This window comes from Orbicella franksi, chromosome 4 (assembly GCF_964199315.1).
Source record: "Orbicella franksi chromosome 4, jaOrbFran1.1, whole genome shotgun sequence".
Classification (NCBI taxonomy): Eukaryota; Metazoa; Cnidaria; class Anthozoa; order Scleractinia; family Merulinidae; genus Orbicella; species Orbicella franksi.
In genome coordinates, this window is record NC_138148.1 from 16,194,801 (window position 1) to 16,212,762 (window position 17,962).

At 40.8% G+C, this 17,962-nt stretch overlaps 2 protein-coding genes across 2 annotated transcripts in view; both read right to left on the reverse strand.

The window, feature by feature from the left end:
* Positions 1–17,962, reverse strand: part of LOC145484742 (uncharacterized) — a 179,923-nt gene that overhangs the window by 138,527 nt on the left and 23,434 nt on the right. The window lies entirely within an intron of this gene.
* LOC145484789 (uncharacterized) lies at positions 3,984–5,566 on the reverse strand. Its single transcript, XM_081463425.1, has one exon. It carries the CDS (start codon positions 5,175–5,177, stop codon positions 4,227–4,229), a length of 951 nt encoding a protein of 316 aa, XP_081319551.1. The 5' UTR covers positions 5,178–5,566; the 3' UTR covers positions 3,984–4,226.

Sequence of the window (17,962 nt, forward strand, 5' to 3'; positions counted from 1 at the left end):
TCTTCAAAAGCCAGTGACACTGATACGTCACTTTCCTACCTTCCCCAACATCAAGATGAGAACTGTCTCAGTTTATTTATTCTTGTTCGTGTTTTTAACATGAGTCGTAATAATTGTGTGATACACGGTGAAAACACGCCGCTGTAGACAATATTTTCTCAACTCTTTTCGCTTGCCTCATTAGTTCTGGTTGATGTTGTTGATAGCCCCTACTGGGACCATGAGTAGACATCATTTCCTAAATTCCTCTCACACGAATTTACCGTCACTGTGGCTTGTTAATCGAGTTTATTGTTTGGTGTAAAATAACTGTTGATTGCTGACCAGTGCGACAAAAAATGGCATCGACATGAAAATTACGTGGCGAGAAAAGTCGTCTAGAAAACTCACTGGAAAGCATCTGCGAACTGATAGCGTGTCACAATTGGCCGTTTAAAACAAATAATTACGTCTTCTGTTGATTGCATTTGTGTGGTATAATTATCCCCGGGAAATTCACAAGTCTTCTCTCTATAAAAGCGAAACACGTTTCAAGGCTTACATCGTCGTTCAAGATGCAGACGGCTCGTTATCCATGCCGTCAACTAAACAGCAGGACGATAAAAAGCGCTGCGTTGTGCTACTTGAGCCCGGTAGTTCTGGGAAAATGTAGTATTATCAGTGCAAAATGTGCTTGCAAAGTTCAGGAGGAAGGTTTTGAAAATGCGTGGAATGGCGTGTGTCGAACTAGAGATGCCTGTGATAAAGCTCTGCAAGGTTTGTTTATATGTGTGTTGTTTGAAATGTCGAGCTTTTCTGTCGTTGTTTTGGCGGAATAAATTAATGCAGATTCAGTGAATAATATCTTGTTTCGTCTGTTTTGCAGGCATAAAGAATGTCGCATTCTTTTTCAGCGCCATTAGCACGCAAAGTCTAAAGAAAGAACAAAGCAGGAAAAAAGCACATGTCGAGGAAGAGGGGAGCGATGATGCCGACGAATTTCCAGATTCGAGTCAATTGGGAAATTCAACAAGCCAAGAATGGGTTGCAAGTCACTCCACAATCATAAATCAGAAGTTGTGCCCATGTGTGAGTTACTGGATCGCTCTGACCACGCCAAATGTTGCGCCGTGTAGTCCTCTTGTTATCCACCGTGCCCTCCTTGGGTGCAGCGTGGATGTCTTCGCAACTCAGGTAACAACTTTATTCCAATCGTAAAATTGACATAAGTAACACTAATCAGTGATAAAGTGTAACAACTCTTTTACCGGCTTATTACAAGGCATGAAAAAAAAAAAATAATAATAATAAATAAAAAATAGCGAAAGTCAGGCTTTACATCAAACGTATAAGTGCCCTAGATAATTCCAACGGTTAGATTCAACGACTTTTATTTAGCCTGGAATTTCAAAGTACACTAACGATGAATTTCCTCGGTACTGAAAATCACTGATCACTTGTTGACCAGGCGAATGCTGGTTATTATGAAAGAACCGGAATCAACCTCTTAAGTATTTCTCAATCTTAGGTCCCCTGTCACGAGGGTAAAGAAACCGGAGCGATGAAAGAGCTGTTTAAAGTCCTTAAAGACCACAAGAACCCGTTTATGGAGGATTTGGTGAATTCGTCTTACCAGTATTGCTTTCGGGATGAATTTGAAAGTTTCGTGGGGGACGCTGATTCAGTGGATCTCGACGAATGCGGTACGGAAAACGTAGTCCGAATTTGTCTCGTCGATCCCTCGTTTTATTCCAGTCTTTCGTGGGCTTTGAGGAAACTTCAAGATGTAACACTAGTCATCGACCAGTTCGGCTTCCAATTAGACGGCCCGGCTGTTCCAAGAGAGAATGAAATCGTCTACGAACAGGCAAGATTGTCCGATAAACTCACAGTGCTTGTCAATGACATCGGTATCGCCATGAAGAGGCTGGGCTACGCTTTGTACGGCGGAAAAGTGTACAAGAAATGCGACAAGGCAAAGTACACCTATTCCTACAAGTGCGAGGTGGAGGCGTTCGTTAATAGTTTGGCGGCTAACGAATCCTTCAAGGCGCGACTTCTAAAGGACATGAAGAAAGTCATCGATATCCTAGCCAACCCGCACTGCGTGGTCATTCGACCACTTTGCGTAGATTATAATTTGATTGAGGTTAACGATGGCAAGTGCTGGTCAATCAAGGAGCGTCGCTTCCTGGAGAATGTGATCGCGGACAAGGACATTGGTCATGTTACACCGCGAGCGTTTTCCCCGTACGATCCAACAAGAGAGCCAGAACCGAAGTATTTCAAAGAAATTTTGGAAAACAGCCTCACAGAAGCTGAAATTGAAGAGTTTTGCGAAGATTTCTAGAGGCTCTTGAATCACAATCAAAAGAGACACAAAGACAAAGTTCCTTGCCTAATTGGCGCTGCTAATAGTGGAAAGACGAGTTTATTTCAACCAATTCTAGGCCTGGTACATCGTGGCAACATAGCGACTATCACTAAACAGCGCGTCTTCAATAAGGCCATGATCAATCACTTCAATGAAGTAATCTTCGTGGACGAAGCGAATCCTTCCACACTAGATATAGATGACTGGAAAATCCTAACGCAGGGAGGTTACACGGCCTGTGACATCAAGTATCAAACAGCTAAGTCATTCATTAACCGTTGCCCGATGCTTTTAACAGCGCAACAGAAACTTGAATTCGGACCAGAAGATCAACCAGCAATGGACCGTAGGCTAAGGAACTATGTCTTCAAGAGTCTGCCTAACCCAAGGAAGAAAGCTGCAGAGTGGCTCAGAAAGCACTCCATGGATTGTGTTGTGTGGGCCTCGACGAAAGCGCGTCCGACGACAGACCAAGAAGAAAACTCCGACAGCAGCTTGGAAGAAGAGCAAATCGGTGACGGCGTTCTTAAAGACGAGGAGAAGGACGCTTTACGAACGCTGCCCCTCGCAGACGTCTGGACTGACGCTCTTGAAGAGACGGGCGAGCCAGCCACAACAGCTGATGCTGCCAGTGACGATAAAGTCGACTCGGATGACGACCAGCGCATTCGTAACTTGAGGAGAGCACTTGGGCTATCTTCCACAGGCTCCCTGAGACATAGACAAATTGCCAGCATCTTGCACACGCGCATCCGAGAGAAGAAAGAAGAGAGTCGGCGGAAACATGAACTACATGAAGCAAGAAGATCTTTCCTGAGAGAGAGGGGTGTCAGCAGCGAGATTGCCGAACTGTTGCCAGAAGACCCCGACGCAGCGATGCCAAGTCAAATTCAAAGACAACTGCAGGAGCAGTGGGACGAACAAGAAGCGCACCAAGAGCAAGAAAGACGCGAGAAAGCCCGTCGAGCGTTCGAAGGCACCTGGATAAGAGCCACTGAGGTCGAGCTAAAGAACTGCTGCGACGAATATCAACGCAGTAGCGATCCCACGGTTCGCTTGAACGTCAAAGATTGGATGAAGGTCCTGTGCGACAAGTTAAAAATGCATCACGAGTCCTTGGGCACTTTCAACACTGCCGAGGCTGTCCAAGAACGAATCAAGGTGTGCACCGCTCTTGGACTGCTGAGAAAAGAGCAGCACCACCTAGTCACAAGCGTTGCTGAAAGGCTCCCTGTGTTGCCTGTCCTCAGTTCAGAAACCGAGGGAGTACAGCAACATGTACATGAGACGGATGAGGAGCGGAGTATTTTCATCAGGCAGCAGTGTAATGGAGTGGATGAGACTGACGAGGTACAGAGTATTTTCATCACCCCTCTTCCGAGCACAAGTGGTGCGTCTGTGCCTGATTCAAGCTTCGACGACTGTGCAGTCTCTGCTGAACTACTTCGAGCTAGTACTTCTAACAAAAAGAAGCGAAAGAGGCAGTCCAGCAGTCAACGAGCAGTCAAAAAATCCCAGAACGTTCTAACTCGATACTTTACTAGTCAAAAGTAAATGCGGTTTTTTTTTTTCCTCGTAGGATAGGCCGTAGGGTGGTCTTTTTCAGTAGTTTGATAATTAGGATAGAATTAGAATTGATAATAGATAGGATAGAATTAGGCACTCAGAACGCTACATGTACCTACGATAACTCGTTACAAGAATAGACTTTTGTGTCCAAGAAATTAGAGTTTATTACAGTTTGATCATTTATAAAACGCGTTCCGTAGATGTGTTAACAGGCTAGCTGTTTGTTGAATTGCGATAATTAAATGGTCCAGTTTCCTCTGCATTTTAGTTGGTGTGCATTTGTTGTTTTTTGCTAGTTGAATTGCTAACCGAGTGGCATTTTCATTCCAGCCCTTTTCTTTAGAGAGTCCGCTGTTCTTCCGTCTTGAAATTGGAAATCGTCATCTCTCAAAATAGCAGTCCACTGTCCAAACCCGTGCTTAGTTATCCCTTCCTTTAGAAAATCGTCCTCTTCTTTTGTGAATTTCAAAACACGACGAATGTTCCTCTGAGAGCGCAAGATTCTTTTAGGCAGGGCGTCCTTATTGGGGGAGGAGTTGATATTTTGCACTCTTCCAACTGAAGGCTCGGCGTCGGAAGTTGAATCTCCGAGTCTTGCGTGGACGTCCTCGTCCACCTCTGAACCCTTGGCACCTTGAAGTTTTTGTAGGCACTCGTGACCCTTCAAAGCAACTTCACGGGATCGTTGCTTTTGATAGTGAACTTTGGCAACAGCAGAGCTGTGTTTTTGGTCTTCCGACAAAATCCTCTGCTCCTCGCTAGTGAGCTCATTGAGGCTCTGCGTTTCAACAATTTGGCGATAACGCGTGGGATGGATGTACCTTCCAATTGCATCAAACACCAGTTTGCTCATGATCTCCCCCAATTTACCATGTTGGCCTCCATTTCTGTTGACGAGAACGAAATCGCACTGGGGTTTTAGCAAAGGTCTGACGTTCGAGATGTAGCCATTGAGAACTTGCATGTTTGCATCGGTCAGAATCAAAGAATCAAATCCATACTTTCCAGCAGTCTTGAACGTTTTCTGATCAATGAATCCACCCTTTTCCTTAGCTGTAGCAATCATGTCCACCGTCAAATATTGATAAGTCATGGGACGCGACCCCTTCACTTTGATGAACAGATACATGGCAACGAATTTCGTGGCAAATGACAAGTCTGAAGGGTTAACTTGAGTTGGACTCGATTTGCAAATCTTCACGGTATTCTCGTAGCGCGGCAGATGGAATTTCACCACCTCCAACAACTCCTCCATTGTTGCCCAATGGCCTCTCGCTTCTAGTGTTTCGATGTCTAAATCTTGTGTTCACTGCAATCTCATCATCTTAGCAACCGTCTTTCGCCCTCTTTTGAGGTACAGCTCTGTTGCAGAGAACTTTCGAAAGACTGCCTCTGATGCGCCATGAAGCTTTCTGAAGTCGATCATTTCAGAAATGGCATCTGTGTAGCCTAAACGTCCACCATGTCCAAGCTTGCATTCGTCTTGTAAGTAGTCGATAAACTTGAACAATAAATTTGGAGAACACAAACTAAAGTCCACCACGCTAAAAGTCAACTCTTCCTCGTCTTCACAACAAAATCTAAGAAACTTAAAGCATCTTGTCACTATTTGTTGAGCTGCGCGATCTTTCTTGCAACCGCCACCACTTCCAGTCAATCATCTCGTGAATACTTCGCCAATGTCACACGACAATGAAAATGGGGGAAGTAACTTTCCGGCATGTTTTGTAGTCTCACTTGTTTGATCTTGAATTGTGTTCACCATTGGAACATTTCTTGCTACCTTTAGCGAATCTGTGATTTCTTTCGAATTGGGCTTTTCATCGAAATAAAGGAACCAACTGTGCTTGGTATTAACATGTTTTCTGCACCCTCTTTGACTTTGAAATCCACCATGGTCACACTCTTGTATTGGGCAGTGATACAAGCTGTCGGTTTCATCCTTTTCCAAGTGAAGTCGTTTTGGTCTGGGTGATGCTCCATCGATATCCGATCAATTGACCTTGCACCTCTTGCTCATTTTGCCTTTTGAAGAGCATTTGGCTAACACGATCTCCTTTAAATCTGACCCATAACCAAGGAGCCGATGACAAGCAAAGGAACTGCATATATGTTTGTATTTGCCAAGTCATGCCCTTACTTGCCCGCCCTCATTACTATTGTGCAAAATTCATGACAGTGACATGCAACCAAACTTGCCCAAGCAGGTCTGAGCGCGCCCTATTGTTTGCCTTACAAAGTACACCTCCATTTGGGAACAAAATAGGAATGCGCAGAGAAATGGTCCGAAATCTGGTCCCAAATGACCAATTTGGGAACAATATGTTCCATTCACAGAGAGGAACTCGGAAGAAAAGGTCCTAAATTATCAATTTGGGAACAATATGTTCCATTTACAGATAGGAGCTCGGAACAAAACAGTCCTATATTTCGTAATAAGTGGCCAATTTGGGAACGAACTGTTCCATTCACAGATGGGAATTCGGAACAAAAATATCAATTTGGGAACGGTATGTTCCATTGGCAGATGAGAATTCGGAACAAAACAGTCCTAATTTACCAATTTGGGAACAATGTGTTCCATTTACAGATAGGAACTCGGAACAAAACAGTCCTAAATGACCAACTTAAGAATAATGTGTTCCATCAACAGATAGCAACTCGGAACAAAACAGTCCTAAATGACTAATTTGGGAATAATGTGTTCCATTTACAGACGGGACCTCGGAACAAAACAGTCCTAGTTTATCAATTTCGGAACAATGTGTTCCATGCACAGAAAGGAACTCGGAACATAACAGTCTTAATTTATCAGTTTGAGAACAATATGTTCCATTTACAGTTGGGAACTCGGAACGAAATGTTCCTCTTTTACACTAGAGTGAACTTTTGTTCCTACCATGCAAAAAATCTGGTCCTCTTATAGTCAATAGGAACACAAAAACGAAGAACAGTCGATACTTGAGGAACGTTCCTTTTGGAATGTAGGAACAGCCAACAAAACCTAAAATCAGCGAAAAAACGAGGCAAAGACTAAAGAAAAACTCAAAAAAGCGTAAATCGAGCGCTTAGGTGAAAAGGAAACAATCTTTAAAAACTGGTGAAGTTTGTTTCGCTCAAAGGCAGCGAAACACGCCATGATAAATTTTTGGGAAATGTAAAGGAGAGAGAGAGAGCTGTCTTGGGTACTCCACACCATATAACTGGGGTCTAAAGTAAAGCCCTCACAAACTTTACCGGCAACTTTACGTTAAGTGGAATAAATTTTCGATTTCTTGCTGTGAAAGTCCCATTTCGTCAATGACTTGAAATTTACATGTTTGAACAGTCTTCGTTGGTTGAACCGTTACACGAGAGTTCTCTTAAATAACCTCACTTTTTCATTACATGGTTTTTGTAGTCTTCAAGCAGGCCTTCTCTTAAATTTAGATGTTTTTTAAGAGTCTCCATTTTACATTAACATGGTCTTTACAGTTTTCCGAAAAGCCCCCATTATCTTATTTAGATTGTTTTCACATCCATTGCAAGGGCCCCCTCCTTAATTTACATGTTTTTAACAGCTGTTTAACAGCCCTCCCCACCCCCCCCCCCACCCCGCCTACCTCACCCGTACAACTTCTAGGTTTTCCATTTACATGGTTTTTACATATTTCTTACAGGCTCCCTTTTTTCATTTACATGGTTTTTACTTGTTTCTTGCAAGCCTCTGTTTTCATTAACATGGTTTTGACATATTTATTACAGGCTCCTTCTTTTTCATTTACATGGTTTTTACGTGTTTCTTACAAGCCTCTGTTTTCATTAACATGGTTTTGACATATTTCTTACAGGCTCCCTTTTTTCATTTATATGGTTTTTACGTGTTTCTTACAGGCCCCCTTTTCTCATTTACATTGTTTTTACATGTTTCTTACAGGCCCCCTTTTTTCATTTACATGGTTTTTACAGAGTTACAAACATAACATTTCCAGACTTTTTACAGCATTCGGTTGAATTATTTACACGTTTCTCACATGGTTAAGTAAAGCAACTTACATGTTTTTTACAACGGGAGATACTGTAAAATTGCGTACAATACTTTACAGGTTTTCACATGTTCTTCAAATAATCATTGTCGACAAAGACAACGTAAATAACTACTTTCAGAACATTTAGATGCTGTACTAAAAACTTTTAATTTCCTGCAATTTTATTTTACAAAACCCCAACATGTAAATTGTAATTTGCAAAGAATGTAAATCACGATTTACATTCTGTAAATTGAAATTGACATGTCCATGGAAATTTTCAACTTTTCCAGTGAATGTGCATGCAGATATGAAAAATTGGAATTAAAGGTAGATGTATAATGCATATCTTGTATCAGAATGGAAGGTGTAAGATCTGATATTTTAAGGCCAAATAAAGCATAGTAAGTGTTAAATAGAAACATAAAGGGCTAGTGATGTAAAGCAATGTACTTCTCGGAAGAAGAAAGGTATAAATCAGAGGTTAGTCGATATATCAATGGCCACTCGTGAACTTAAAAAAGGTTTATCGTGACAAAGACATAGTACTACAGAAATTTTAAGAAATATGCCACTGACGTTTCAGTGACCAGATTAGCGGTTGATAAAGGACTTAGCATCACGATCGAAAGCCGCCTTTAGGCGTATAGCACGGAAGGGTATAAATAAACGGCTTTAAGGCCGTTCAATTCAGTCTAAAGTGGAATTCTGAACTGTTTAATAAACATCGTGAGGAAAAAAAGGAAAAAAGGAACTGTAGAGGTTGTGTGGGCTTGTAACGTGCGGCTTTAAAGCCATTTTAATCTGGCATCAGTTAACTTATGTGCAGTAACTAAATTAAAGGAAGTAAGAGCTTTCCGATGGTCACATATCGTTACTGAAGAGTGAAATGATCGTGCTACTGAAGTGCGTATGTGCTGCCTTCGAAGGGTACTGCAGGAATTGAAAAACAAAACAAAACAAAAGCTAAAAGCTGTTTTAATTAGGTCTGTAATGTGGTAAGAGGCGGTCAAATATTGAAGGTTTAATCATCTATCTCTCGTATAATAAGAGCTCATAAAGGATTTACCAGCGCCAATAAACCTGTCAGAAGCGCTACCCAGAAGGAGAATTTATATTCAAAGCTGCTTTAGTTCACTTAGGGAATGTTGGGATTATTGTCGCTGAATTTCAGGACTTACCGGAAATTAAGTAAGGAGTAATCTTTTGTCACTCAAAATAAATTGGATCGTTGAAAAACATCGGAAAGAAGTAACAAACCGAAAGAAAGCAAGAGTGGTCACGGCTGGAAGACATTAAGACGAAACTCCTCGAAATAAAAAAGGTCCATTTGTTAGGTTTACGACGGCTAATCAAATAGAGGATCCACAATGAATCAAACATCACCCGTTATAGACTACGAGTAGTTCCTCTTCTGAGGAGTCCGTCGAACGAGACCGTAAATAAACCGCAGGGAAAAATTGGCCGCGCGAAATCTTTACCGCGCTTCTCGCCTCCAGGATTTCGCGCGGCCATTTTTTTTTTTCTCGCAGTTGTCTTTCGCGTCACGCACGACGGACTGAGCGAAAGTGGAACTACTCGTACTAGTCTATACCAGTATTTACGGTTTGTGGGTTTCTCAACCCGTTTGGTTTCAAAGCTGTTTAGTCTGTAATGAGACAATAATCAGGTGGTCAAAATTGCTTGGCTTACAAAGAAGTCGGGAGTTCGGTTAAAAGTCACAAATGTCTGACTAAGGAATTAAACAACGGTAGGAGTAAACATCCTGGAGAAAGACCATATATATAAATAAACAGGGAGAGCGCCCGGACACACTAAAGAGGCCCTGGTTGGTGTCCCATATCCCGCGTTAATGATGTTTTGTTAGATTTCCTGTGTCTCATTAATTTAACCAATATCTTGTATTAGGAGAGGATGATCATCGTCTCTTGTTTGTAAACTGTTTATTTTTTTTGCCAAAAACTTCCGTACCCAAAACCCCCTAATACCGAGGACCGCAATACTTCAAATTCCAATTCCATCTGGTGTGTGTCCCCTGATTAGTAAGCTTTGTGTGCCATGATGCTAGAAGCATGACACACGAATAGGTAATTAAAACAAATAGTACAAATGAAGCTACGACATTTCTACAGAGAGACGAACAACTAACAATGGACAGATGCAGATTGATGGAAATAAGTTAAAGAGTTTGTAGTTCTATAACAAGACTAAAAAGCATGCTACCGCAGCGAAACATCGGTGCGTCAGAGCCCGAATACCATTGAAGACGAAATTTTTGTAAAACGGCCTTTCTTTGCAAATGCGTAATGTTAATTGGCCTTAATATCAATGGAACGATCCCATCTACTGTGTACTATTGTGGAGTAACCCTTCCCATGTCCCTCATGCATTCACTGGCTACGGGACTCTCACAACAACAACAAAAACAGCCGTTCTCTCAAAATGAAGTTTTGTTAATTGCAAACCTAATATCACGTTACTTTCTGCTACATTGTTCGGCCGTATTCCCTCTTGTTTGGAGCCACATAACTTACATGTGTGGACAAGTTGTCTGCACAAGGCTGCAAGCGGAGCTTTCAACTGTATGTTGAGTGTAATAATTCTGTTCACCTTTATCATTTAGAGTCTAAAGAATGATAAACGTACCCAGTAAGATTTTTAATACAAAAAAAATATTTTTAAGTTGCAGATCCTAAGTACACTGGAAGCATTCTCGTCTGCGATTCCTTGCTACCTCGGGTGTTTCCGCTACAATAATTCCGCTACAATTTCCACTTCGGACTACTTCGGGTGTTTCCCCCCTATAATAATGGTTTAATTGTTAGAAATTCACGATGGGTCAGTCAAATGATGAAGAACTGTTTCGAACGCGGATGCAGCAACAATAGGGATCCTTTCCAATGTAATTGCATAAGGTTTGTAAATTAAGGAGATAATACTTTTTTTGTGGCTTCTCAATAAATAACTTCTAAAGGTTCTAAGCAGATGGTTCAATTTAATCCCAAAAACTAAATTAAAATGAATGTTTTCGCGTAAGTTAAATATACTGGGCAGATCAAGAGTCAATCTTCAGACCAGGGGGTAAGGATCCCGTGAAAAGATGCAAATCACTGAATTTAATACTCCCCGTCTGACTTTAACAATGCGCAAACCGCCAGTAATTGTCATTGTTAACATAGTACACGTAGACGACTAAGAGATTGAAAGCAACAAAATGTATTTCTCGATCATGCCTAAGGGCTGAACATCTGTCTAATAGGAACTGGTAGCTGTATTGCCTTGCTTATCATTCCAAATTAATTTTATTAAAAGTTGATAGATCGGCCGTCAACTTCTCAAGTCATCACCGTCGTCTGACTGCTCACAATCAAGAAGATATAAAATTCATTGAAATAATATTTAAAAAATGATAATAAATGAAGGGCTAAATGTGTCTACGATTGCAGCAAGCAAGGCGCTATATGGCTTTTCATGGATGACCTGTGTGTCATTCTGTATAGTATGTTGATCAATTCTAATACGCTCTAACTTTTTCCGCGTTGTGAGAGCTATAGGCTCGCTTTCCGCCGCTCTCTCGTGTCTGGTCTACGTCCCTCCTCATGCCTTCGAGGGAGGAGCGCGGGCTCCTTTCCCGAACAGCGGCTGGCAATTGAGCCTATGAGAGCTAGAGCAAGCAATGTCATACAGTTAGTTAATCCTTCGTTTCGTATCATGAGTTATTTTACACTATTTAAGGTGGCTCAAAACAGTTTCCAGCATTTAAAAGCCACCCCCTGTAATTATCGACTATGGTCATTTGGACGAGAAAAAATCAAATCCTTAAACTTTCTCAGATGAATGTTCTAGATAAGGGATTCACAAAAATATAACTTTTATTTCAATTCGATCGGTATTTTAGCGTTGGGGCGACCATCTTGGTTTTGCCCCTCTGAGAGGGCTTTCATCGGCTATTTTAAGGCACATTTTTAACTTACGTCGCGACATGTCGACAACTGTGTGTTCCACGATACCTCATATTATATTATCAGTAGCTTTCAATCGCATTTTCAATGATTAGTGTACGAAATCACTCTGAGACATCGCAACGGTAAAGCAGATTTCAACTCTCCGAAGCCCGCGTCATAACATCTATCAATATTATTTGTCTTTCGTCTCATAAGCCGCCGTTTACAAGAAGTTTAACTATTTGCTGAGATCCTAACTGACCCAAAAGTCTGTTGGCAGCCTTTAAAATCTTCCTTTTAGTCGAGGATTCTCATCAAGAACTCGTTTAAGCTCAGTTCTGTTTCAATCTGTTGTGCACTCGCCATTATTCCACAGATTGCGTTACACATAAGAAGTGCACATTCCAATGGGTAGGAGTAAGGTGGGTAGGAAGTGAAAATGTAATAATCGGCTTCAAAGCTATTTTACGCATTTCAGCGGCTAAACAAGTAACTGGCTTTCCTGGAATGATTTGAACATGAACTTATGCTTGGAAATTTAAGTCACTTTGTAGGTTATGTTTTGTAGGGTGAGGGGCGGGGGGGGGGGGCGAGGTGGGGTGGAGTGGGGGTGGCGTGCATTGTATTAAAAAGAGAGAGAGAAAAAAAAAAAAACGATATACAGTATCAGGCTCTTGATCAGGTGTACCAGTTCATCAATGCGGCCTTATTACGGGTTTTCAGGATACTGGATATTTGGGTAAAAAATTGACAGGAAACACGAAATTTAGGGGAAAAATTAATGGGGGAGAGAATGTTCAGATCAGATAAAACGGGACACTGTGTCTTTCGCTGTCCGAAATGCCATCAAATTTTTCGAAAGGCGGCAACAGACTGACAAAGAACGCGCAGGAAGTAATGGAAAGCGGCGTTTTATTGAAACTCTTTATATTTTCTAAGCCGTTTCACTTTTGCATCAGAAAAGGAAATGCTCAGAAAATTACTGAAGGGCAGTTAAGGAAGGTGCCTCCTTTTTTTGTGGCACACGGTCTGTGCATGTATGTAAGGCATGATTTAAACGCCAGGCGCGCGCTTGGTTTTAAATAATCAACTACGTTACCAAGCGTGCCGAAACAAATATCGCAGTAAAATTACGAACCTGTACTAAAACCAGGATTACCAGGAAAGCAGCATATCGCTAAGCACTAACTGTTAAGGGCTCTCAGCTGAAAAACTAGCTGTTAACGTACCCGTCAAAGAAATCATATCCAACTGCAGATGGCGTATGCGCGCGCTAAACATGTGCGAGAGACGTTAATGTTTGTCTTCCTAGAGAGGTAACAGAAAAAAATGTAACAGGCAACCGACAAAGTTTTCGAAAGGGTGAAACAACTCATTTAACTTTTGAAAACGTGTGATTACCGCTACATTTTATGTTATGAAATGGAAGTGGCAAGCCTATTCAACACGTGAATAGTTTTGGCTGTGAGGAAAAGCTATGTAGACTGTATTTTGGCCAAACCAGAAGAGAGCTGTCCAGGGACGCTAAAAGCGCTGTTGCGACGATTTTGCTATTTAAAAAAATACCAAGAGTTGTTTATGTTGTTATTAATGTGTTTAGATTTGTGCATGTAAAGGCGAACTCTAGGAAAATCTGTGAAGAAATATCTTTTCCTTTTTTTCTGAAAAATGTTAACGTCAGCAGTTTTCTTCGAGATTGAAGGCTAACTATCTCGGAAAAATTAATGGCTACCTCCACTTCTCTTTGTGGATTCCAATACCCTAGCTAAGATCTACTTTTTCCAAGTTTTCCTAATCTGGCGGAAAACACGTTTGTATTTAGTAGACACCGTTCTTTATGATCCTGGGACACCCCTCAGCCGCCAACGTCGTCCAGTTCTGTGATGGAGCACAGCTGCATGTCTGCACAAGACTAGTCTTCAACTCTATGTAGGGCGCTTTACGCGATCGTGGGATGTTGCAAACATCTAGATCAAAATACTCGCATATCAAGCGAAGCATGTTGACGCTTAGCTTTTTAAAACCATTATAGATGGCTTAGATACGTCTAAGGCACACAAGTTGAACGAGTCATAAGCAATTGGATGAGTTAACTGACACTTGTAAAGAATATCTGCAGCTTGATTCTCAGCGGGCTGTTGTGTCATCTTCGAGGACGTCCTCCTGTCTGTTTCTGAGCTTTACGGCCATTCTGGAGAAGAAGGATTGAACGTGGCGAGAAGTCAGGAACTCATCTGAGGTGAACCGCCTAATTCTGTCCTCATCTTTTGCGTACCTCATCTTTTGTGATAGACTAACAGCTTCGACTTTATGGCCGTCTCCTGACCTAAGAAAATTTTTCTTGAAAGTATTTTTTTTTGTTTTTCATTGAAACGAGTGGACTTTTTCGTCACTTTCAGGGCCTCGCAACCTTTAGGTTTAATTTCTTTAGCAGGGACTGGAAGTGCAGAACTTACTAGGACCGGGTGAATACCACGATTGTCCCTAAATCATATTTTGGCCTTGTCAAATAGGTCTTCTCTTTCAGGAACAAGTCAACATGAACCGTACTGTAAATGGTTCTTCAGTAATCATCTTAACATCTCCTTGTATGATGCAAAAGTGGAACGGCAATTAGAAATATAGGAGTTTCAATATAACGCCGCTTACCATTACTTCCTGCGCACTGCTTGTCAGTCTGTTGCCTTTCGCAACAGCGAAAGACACAAGTATAATGCTGAACAACAAAACAAGTAAGAGGATTTTTATTGGAATTCTATCCCCATTTTATTTGTTGTCCTATTAATTTTTGGCCTAATTATCTTGTATCCTGTTAATTGCAGCTTAACGATTTCCTACTCAATTAATGTCCCGTTTTATCTGATCTAAACATGCTCTCCCCCATTAATGTTTCCCCTAAATTTCGTGATTCCTGTCAATTTTTTACCCAAATATCCAGTATCCTGAAAACCCCTACCTAATAAGGCCCCATTGATGAATGATAACCAGGGGCAGGAGAGAACACTTTGCGGCGTCTGGCACTTTTTTCTTTCTTTTTTTTTTTTTGATTCCGGCTCGGAATAAAGGTTTTCCTCTGTGGAATGCCCCTTATTCATCTTCTAATGATAAGAAACTAAGCGATTGGTATTTCTTTTCTCCTATGTGAGACAGTAATTTTATTCCAACTAGAGAAGAGATAGTTTGTTCGTCACACATGTTCCGTCATGTGATATTCTTTGTTGACCTTCAGTTCTATTGTTTAGTGGACATGCACCAACGTCTGCATCCTTTGACTGATCGCGTGGAGGCATCCATTAAAGGCGTCGAGTATTTTAAAGATATATTTGATATGAAACAGAAACATTATTGACTTGCCCACACACACTCTGTAATGTCAGTTCAGTTGACTGATCCGGGAAAACTTGTATAATCTCAAAGCTTTGACCTGGCTAAGGATAATTTATGGACCAGACTGGTAGACTCTTGACCCATTGGACTGTTGGACTGTTTTTAGACGGTTTTTCTGTTTTTTTGGTTTACTGTTACAAGTGGTTTGTTTTAAATCAAGGCACCAGATGCTTCTGAGTAGTAGCTGTGTTTTGTTTTGTGGGTTAAAGACACAATCTCTTCAAATTTTCAATACGCTGTTTTCAAGACACCACCTACATGTATCACTCACACACCCAAAGAACTTTGAGAATACCTTTCGGTAATCGATTATGCTAATGAATTCGTAAACGATGCAGACTCCAGTCAAAACAGTCCAGGCTGTAATGGACGTCAGTCGCTGAGAGAAGAAATCCAGAAGAAACGAGCCTACAATAACTAGATGAATTGAGGTCAGTCCTGATTTGGGGTACTTCCAACTAAGAAATTCGAAACTCCTGGGCTTTATTACTTGCACGCATCTTTATTACTCATCTTGCCACTTCCAGACACGACATCAGCGAAAGATCTCTTGTCCATTCTCAAGCACAAACCATTTAATCTGTTGAACTCTTTTCAAAACGTTCGCTTGTACACGTTTGCGTCAGTTTACAAGAGAAACATGAACCTCCAGCTTTAAAATATTTTTTTATGGTGCGACAGAAGCAGGACGACTCTTGTTTGTAGTACGAGTCTATTTTTTAAAGGATGGTCGGGAGAGGAGCTGGGAAATATATTCCTTCCTTTATATCACCAAAATTCTTCTTTGCATCGCATCGTATATTTTTCTGTATTTTTATTTTCTATTGGGCTTTGGCGTGGTCTAATTTTATCTCTTCTGTTTTTACTTTTTTTGGGTCACCATTATACCACTCCAAGGCTTTTAAACATTGAAAAGGATTAACAAATGTCCTAGTAAAGGGAACGTGATAAAATGCACCTTTAATCACCTAGAACGTAGATGACCCCAACAAAGACTGACATTGAGAAAAAATCAACACTGGTTGCCGATTGTATTTCAATAGTACCATTTGAAAAAGTCAGTTATTCAGTCGCAATTTATATGCTTTGAAAAAAAATATCCTAACTATCTAACCTGTTGAAATTTGAGACTATATTTTATTGTAGAATAATCAGGATAGCAATTATACGTTAACCAGAGGACCAGTAGAACAAGCGCTACAAATCTGTTTCGGCAAGGCATCCGTTCGTCGCTCAAGATGTACAAATAACCATACATGTACATCGTCTTGACAAAATTATGTGTGCCTATATTCAAAGTTCAAATTTTACACGCATATCCAACCAGACAGATAATTCTTCTGATGGATCGTGACTAAAACAGCACACGAATACATATGAGTAACATATGAGTACAAACGAGTAATATACGAGTACATACGAGTACATAGTAGTTCATACGAGTACGTACGAGTAACATAAGACTACAGTACATACGAGTAACATACGAGCACATACAGACAAATACGGTAATATAAAGGTTATATATGAATACGCTGGTTACATACGAATGCATAGGAGCAACAAACGATGGCAGGAGGGTCATAAACATGAAATGTACCATCTTAATTTACATCATGATTTTGTTATTGTATAGTCAATAAAGTTGATAAGTTTTTCTTTTTTAAATCACGAGACAGGTTTTCATAGCGTTATGTTTTGTTGCAGATCTCCAGTACGTCTGGTTTCAGTTACCCGCCTAACGAATTTATAGGTTGTTGTTCAATTATCAATACACATTGATGCTTTGAGAAGTGGAAAATTAATTTCAAAGTAATGTTGTTGTTTCCAGGCTTTATTTAACTGTTTTCTGATTTGCACTATGGAAAGGTATGTTATTGTACATAACCAATAAATCTGGATTAAAATACATATGGATTTTTAATGTACAGTATGTTAAGTGAATAACCAAAATTTGCAAATTTGAAAGAAAGTTAGATTGTTTTAACCCTTACTTGAGGAAAGGGAGAAGGGTTCATTTCATTGGATGAAAAGATACCCCCCCCCCCCGCCCCGTAACAGCACGCCACACACACACACCCCGAAGTTTTTACCAAGTTATCACCTCGAGGAAAATAATTCTATGAGACATTTGCACGGGCTAAATCTTGGGTACTATCATCGTAATCTGTGTATATTTGACGCGCAACGTCGCATCATATTACATCAGCGCTCAGGTTTGTTTGTGCGTGTGTGGCGCGCGAATGGAGCGCGTAGGGAAAACGTATGTATGTGGAACAGTCACGTGTGTGGTACGCGCGCGTGTGTGGCACTTGCGCGCGCTCGCGTGTGTGTGCAAGACATGACCTGCGCTCGTGTAATTAATATAAGATGAAATGTAAAGAGAAAAATGGTACATTTCATGTTTATTACCCTCCTGCCATCGTATGTTGCTCGTAGGTATTCGTTTGTAACCAATGTATTAGTATATAACCCGTGTATTACCGTATGTGTTTGTATGTAGTCGTATGTTACTCGTATGTTACTGGTATGTAGTCGTATCTTACTGGTATGTACTCGTATGTTACTCGTATGTACTCGTATGTTACTCGTATGTACTCGTATGTTACTCGTATGTACTCGTGTGGTGTTTTAGTCACGATCCTTCTGATTCTCCTTTACACAAACGCAGGCAGATTTATCGTTACAGTCTCGCTTTTCTT